The 7234-nt window shown below is 36.8% G+C and overlaps 1 protein-coding gene across 1 annotated transcript; it reads right to left on the bottom strand.

Moving 5' to 3' along the window:
* Nucleotides 1-1524: 1524 nt before the first annotated feature.
* Nucleotides 1525-5407, bottom strand: crygm5 (crystallin, gamma M5; the record flags this gene model as incomplete). The annotated part of the gene is made up of 4 exons (XM_081367360.1): nt 1525-1800; nt 1892-2140; nt 4873-5112; nt 5399-5407. The coding sequence occupies 4 exons, from the start codon at nt 5405-5407 to the stop codon at nt 1525-1527; spliced, it is 774 nt and encodes a 257-aa protein (XP_081223486.1).
* Nucleotides 5408-7234: the final 1827 nt, after the last annotated feature.

The following is a 7234-nucleotide window of genomic DNA, read 5'->3' as shown; positions in this document are numbered from 1 at the left end:
CGTTAGCATGGGCTAAACGCTAATTGTACTTGTACGTTAATTGTAACTTATTGAGAGTAGGTCTGCTATGACAACCAGAAAATTAATGTTTTCATCTTCATTGGGGTTGGGGTTGAATCCATAGGGAATCAGGTTACTGCCCCCACATCATTGAAATTATAAATAAACCGGACTTCAGTATATTGCGCAGATAATTGGTCAGTTCACGCAAAACTTATCACACTTTTGAAACACGCTGGTGAATGCGCGCACAGTATGGTGATTCAAAACACCCATGCCCCTCCTTTCAGGATACCTGGATCAGTGTTAGGAGTACCCCAGGCACATTGTTTTGTCGTGTGCAGTGGAAAGGCGGCTTCACTCCCGAAACTGTGATGATTGACACAGTGGTAACCATAGCAACGTTTTACTGTAAGGCCGTGTGTCCACTAAAGTGTTTTTAGTTTAAAGTGTGTCACTAAAATGCTAGGCGCTTGAGAGCATTTTGGCAGCGCATTTTTTTTTCAGTTGAGACACTTTGCTTGTTATGATACGGAATTTCCGCGAAAGTGTTACTAGTATCTCATTTCACACATATTTTGTTTCTGTGTTGATTATATATTAAATGTCTATACAATGTAACATATTTTCTCTGGCTCTTGTTTTTAATGATTTTGCTCCAATATTATGCTTGTCATCTGTTGAAGCAGAATGTGGCGGTTGGTCGGTGTGGTATTAGTACCACCCCTCCTCCACTGTGATAGGAGGGTTGGGTAAAAAGTGACAGTGATGAGCGCTGCGTTTTACCCAAAGTTGAACATTCTGCAACTCTCGGCGACTTGTAAAAAACTCAGAGTGCTCAGCGCTTCAGCATGAAAAAAAACGCTAAAAGCCTCGTTACACTCATGGCATTTTAAGAACGCGGTGCTTCTTTAAAAAAAAATGTACTTCAAATTTTGTAATTGTGATTGTCACTACATGCTTTTTTCAGCAGTTAATTTGGTTGTGGAATGCAGTTGTCACTCCTGTAAATTACTGAACTGTGTGTATACAGAACAGGATTAGGCACTAAAAGGTGAATTGACAACCGAATTTAGCTGCAGTGTGTAGCCTAGCCATATGCTGTTAGTCAGTTTCAGTAGATAATGTGTTTTTATTTCAGCTTATTTTAAGACTTTTTACATTAGACAGATTTAAAGTCTCTATATTTTTAACCATTTATTTATATTTATTTTATTTTACTCTCTCCTGGCAGAGAGATCTGTGCCCAGGTATTGTTCAATAAGTAGCCAATAGTCATTGCTCTTTGTTCAGTTTTGGTACAGTGTGTAAATGTAGGTAGATGTACATTCCGCAAAAGCAATAAACCTCATCATCACATATTAGATAATTAACAAAATGTAATGTAATGATTTATATGCATGTAAATCAACATTTGACAGTACAGCTTTCACTTTTGAGTTTCAGTGTCACCGCATTTCTTGTTGGGAAACTATATGGAAATCATTTGTTGTCTTTCATCACCTGAAGCAAGTGTAATTTCCTTTAACAGGACTCCATGATGCGCCTGATGGAACCAATTTTCATTGTGCCTAGACCCATATTATTAAAGCTGTTGTACTCCCCTGGCCTGATGTATATCATTCTGCCTTCAAAATTGGGCTGTTCATACAGCAGCCAGTGGCCATGTGTGACATTGCAGGACTGGCAGTCAGACATGTGAAAGCGTTCCTGGATTGACTCACAGTCATCCATCAGCTCATACTTTTGTCCGACAAAGTTCTCCCTTTCAAAGATTCTCATTCTAAACGTTCCTTTATGCTGCAATGACAAAATTATTATTATGTCTTATTTAGTAATTCAAATAATAACATAAATAAAAAAAAAATAAAAAAATACTGTCTAGAATTACCATAGGGATCATTCTGCAAGATCTGATGCAGTCGCTCGTGCTCATACCCATGATCCTCTGGTTATCAGGATATTCTCCTCTTCTCACCAGCATTTGGTGGCTCATGAAGTTGGAGCGTTCATAGACCATGAAGCAGCCACTTTCCACCCTACAGGAGCAGCAGTGGCTCAGGTATGAAGTCACATCAGGGCAGTCACCACTGATCTCATGGTTACGACCATGGAAGTTTATGTCCTCATAGAATATTATCTGGAAAGCATAGCAACAAAAAAGCATGCTTACAATAGAATGTTACTCTTTGTTCTTTACTTTGTTTGTAAATCCATTTGAAAATACTATGTTCTTGTGTTCATCTATTAACAGCTGACTTTGTCAAATCAATGTAGATCTGATTTGGATCTTGGATCTGATCTGGTCTTTGTATTAAACCCATTCAAAACAATCAATAACATTTGTTTTCAACATAGAAAGCCCCTACCTTCCCCATGATTTTGCATTTGTTTCAATGGTGTCGCTCAAATGTGTTGCTTTTATACTCAACTTGATTGCTAAAAATCTATAGACCATTGTCTGAACTTCTTACTCAGCAATCCTATTTTTTTAAACAGTCTACAATTAGTTACCAGAACTGTTTGCTCCTGTACCAGCTGTGGCTTTTCTGGTTGTAGGTGGACAGCTGACCCTACTTGTGTCTCAGTCAAAGAGAAACTGCCAAAGAGTGGTTCATTGTTGCCTTTCCCTATACAGACCTTTAAAGCCAGGGAAGGGTAACACCCCTAACACCCTATTGACTACAAAGTTTTTTTGTTTGTTTTTTGTCAATCTGACATTGTCAAGCCATGAGTCTTGCCTTTAGGGAACACTGGAAACTCAAGAATTACTAGTGTCATAATGAATTAGTGTTTGAGAGTAAAACTAATTATTTTTTAATTTAAAAAAAAAAAAGATTGCAAAAAAAAGTCTTCTTAAGGCTCAAAAATAAAGAAGTTGATACAAGTATTTGCAGTACTTTGAAGAACATTACATGAAGAAACAGAAAAAACTGAGACAGACTAAATCCAGAAGAACTGTGGCAACGTCTCCAAGACACTTGAAGAAACCTGCCTGCAAAGCTACCAGAAAAACTATGTGCAAGTGTACCAAGGAAAAAAGGCTGCTTTAAACGCAAAGCGTGGTCACACCAAATATTGATTTGATTTAGTTAATAGTAGTTAAAGGAGAACTCCGGTCAATTTTAACATTGAGCTCATTTTTTTTTGTAAATTTGGAGTGCTGTCAGTACAGAGAACAACGACAAAAATCGGTGTTGCCTACACCGTGTTATCTTGTTTTTAAAATTTGCACCCTGTTGACTTCAATGGGGCAAGTTTTAAACCTGCTTTTAGCCTCTTAACATCCTTGATGTGTCATTTCAAGTGCCCAGGCATGTGAGTGATTCCTTCAGAGTGAACATGGGTGAATCTGACTGCAGTAGATGTGAAAGATATGAATAAAAATTATGTTATTTCAGCCAGCGCTCATACCTGTATTTACATCCTGTTTTCGGTCGAAGTCCAAAGTAATCGATTGTCGAGTTCACGCGCGTGATAAACCTATGCACGTTACTCGATAAATCGATTACTGAGTCATTATATATATATATATATATATATATATATATATATATATATATATATATATATATATATATATAAGCTTTTCAGCTTTATTGGACTGGGCAGTAGGACGAGAGGAGAGAGGGGAACAGAATCAGGAAAGGACCTCAATCCAAAACTCGATCTCAAGTCGCCTGAGGCACAACTGTGCCATATGTCGGAGTGCTGTCCACAAGGCTATTGCTCTGACACCCATGAGTATTTTAGCAATAGGAAACAATCAGAATGGCTGTAATGTTATGCAAGAACATCCAGCTGTCAGCATGACATCTAACTAGAATTATCAATGTATACATTTTTATAATGTATAATGATTGATTGATTCACAACAGACAACAATCTGCTAAAAAAATAAGTTTAAATGAAATGTAACCTTGTTTAGGACATACAGGCATGTTTTTGATATTGGTGGTATTTCTTCATTTGACATTGATATTATAAACTTAACTGATGCTATAAAATTAATTTGATATGTTGTATTTGCCACATTTTTTTATACTGGTGGTATATACTGGTAAAAAGGATAAGCTGTGTATATAGCCCAAAACAACAGACAACAACATAAATGCATTGTGAGAATTTTATTGTTTATACTTATATTATCATTTATGTTTTTAAACTGTGAATTTAACACAAGTCCATGATTCTTCTAACAGAGCTGAATCTGACGTTGCTGTATCCCATATCCCTGAAGCTCCTGTACTCTCCGGGCCTAAAGTAGATCATCCTTCCTCTGTAGTGGGGCTGCTCATACATGAGCCAGTGGCCGTCCATCACATGACAGGACTGGCAGTCAGACATGCGGAAACGGTCCAGGAAGGAATCGCAGTCATCAGTCAGCTCGTACATCTGACCTCCAAAGTTCTCCCTCTCATAGACCTTCATTCTATAGGATCCCCTGTACTGTAAATTGAAAATAAATGTTTTAATTCAGTCTGATTTAGTGCATGTATGATTCAGCACACTCTGATTCAAATGCACTGAGTCATATAACTTAATCCATGTGAAAAATTCAGCATTGCTGGTCACCAGCATAAGGTATGTTTGCATTTTGGTACTGGCATTGAATGCTGGTTAAGGCAAGCTCACAACTAAACGACTTTTGACTAGTCATTGACTGATCATTAAGTATGAGCAGTCAGCGATGTGATCTGACCCTGTCTCGAGCAATCACAGACGCTGCGATATTTCCAAACCTGTTTGATATTATCGCCACGTGATCTTGTAATACGTGCAATGCAACAAGGTGGAACTAATCCAGCCAATCACAGTGCAGAAAGTAAAAATGGAAAAATCTTGTAATCACTTTTTTTTAAAATGCGTTACCTGAGGAACCATGCGACAGGACCTGATGCCATCACTCATTCCCATGCGCATGTAATCAGCATACTCGCCCCTCCTCATAAAGAACTGGTTTCCCATGAAGTTAGGACGATCAAAAACCACAAAGCAACCGCTCTCCACTCTGCAGGAGTTGCAGCGGCTGAGGTAGGTAGACATGTCAGCGCAGTCACTGCTGCACTCATAGGAGCGGCCCTGGAAGTTCCTGTCCTCGTAGAAGATAATCTACCAAGAAAAGTTTGTATATTTAAATTTAAGTTGATGGACTCACTGTAACCTTTAATAATTTAAGTAACTGGATTTTTTTTTTTTTTTTTTTTTTTTTTGCTTGCATTACAGACTGGGTATGTTTATTTAGAGCTTGTGTAGCAAATGTTCAATAAAATTACCTACAACATATTTATGAATTTGACATTTTCCCACATAAAAAATAAATAAATAAATAAAATCTTTGAATTTAACCATATCATAGAAGTTTTTGCTGTTTTTGACAGCTATACCCAATACATACCTTGCCCATGTTTGCTATTCTTTGTGTGATTCTGTCCTGTTGCTGTCTGTCTAACTGGCTTTTATACTTTATAGGCTGATAATGGTTTTTGTCATTCAAATACCCTGGAACCTGATGATCAAGCAGGTCTGTGATTTCTGTTAATTTAAATTGTGCAATCACAGCCTACATGAAACAAACAGAATGAAAGACAGACAGAAAGAGAGAGCGAGAGAGAGACAGCAAATGAGCATGAAAGAGCAACAGAAATCGGGTCAGGCAAGAGTTACCAAGTTTGATGAATTTCTTAAAGTACCAAACATTTTTCAAGTACTTAAAAAATACTTATGTTTGTTAATGATTTTCAGATTTGCATTTCGTTACATTAGCGTGTGATATACTGAAACATCATTTATTTTGTTACCATGTATGGTTAAAACACAGGACTCTAGATGCTCACCCATTCATACACTGATCTTAAAATTCAGTCTTTGACCAAATGACCAAGGTTTAATCTAGAAATGTGTCTGCTATAAAACCTTATTATAGAATTGTTTAAAGGTGTTGGCAGTCATAATGAAAATGACTTGTCTGTTGTCAATAGTTTTTCTTTGAGAATTGTTTTTTAAGAGTTTTACATCATTCTGATCTTTGAAATTGTGGACAATATTTAAATTGTCACTAGAACCGATGTTAAATGTTTTTAATAAATAAATTACCTCTAACTCTGTCAAATGGACAGATTTATACATTATGTCATTTTGTATGAAGAGAGATGCAGCAGTAACCCTACTGTTCCGTCATTAATGAGTAGAGTTCCACTTTATTTCAATAGTCCACTTTAGACATTCTACTAACTATAAGAAACTACATGTCAACTAACTCTCATTAGAGTATTAGTAGAATGTCACTAGACTGTAGGCTATGGTTAGGTGTCAGGGTTCGGGTTAGTAGAATAAATTGGCTTGTAGTTGCCAAGTTACTTATAGTCAGTAGAATGTCTGTTGGGGGACCATCAAAATAAAGTGTTAGCAGATATTAAGTGGACAGTTTACTAATACTCTAATGACAGTTAGTTGAAATGTAGTTGCAAAGTTACTTATAGTTAGTTGAATGTCTAAAGTGGACTATCGAAATAAAGTGTTACCATGAGTACTACACAGGAACAAATGAGTAACTAGTAACTACTATGTTTTTTGTAAGGTTTTGTATAGTAACGACTCAAGTTTTCATACATCCTTTTTAAAAGAATAACTAATTATTCAGATAACTCAAAATCTTACAATGACTTCAGTCAATATTAGGGAGTTATCAGGCATTGAATAAAAAATATTTCATGTCAATATGCCAAAACATTGTAAATGTGATAAACGTCATGAAGTTAACCCTTTCACACGTAAGTTTAAAATATTCTGGCTGACCCCCCAGCGTGAGTTTTTCAAGGCGACCGTTATTTAGAATGTGTCACTTTATGGTTTCCATGGTGATGCGCGTCATTGCTTGTCACGTGACACACCGCAGCAACAACAGAGCTGAATGAATGATGATCTGCTTTTATGCCATTTTTCCTTTTTTATTCAAAATATTCACAAATTTGTTAGATATGGCATGAAATATCTGATATTCCGATTGTCAAATATATGCAAGTGGAAGTGTTTTGTAGTTTAAACACCTTTATAACGATCGCGTTAGTTGAGCTGTATGCGCGATGGGCGCCGCCATGTTAGTTTGTGCCGCAGATGCAGTTCAGAGAATCGGATCTGTTGGATTTTACAACACTTGAATTCATCCACTTCTCCCGAAATACATAAAAGTAAGTGGCTGGTGAACTGGGAGACGAATAGAGTAAACTTTAAA

This window comes from Scardinius erythrophthalmus (assembly GCF_964197995.2).
Source record: "Scardinius erythrophthalmus genome assembly, chromosome: 6".
NCBI classification, from domain to species: Eukaryota; Metazoa; Chordata; class Actinopteri; order Cypriniformes; family Leuciscidae; genus Scardinius; species Scardinius erythrophthalmus.
The sequence above is the reverse complement of the archived record's forward strand: the minus strand, read 5'-3'. Positions and strand labels throughout refer to the sequence as shown.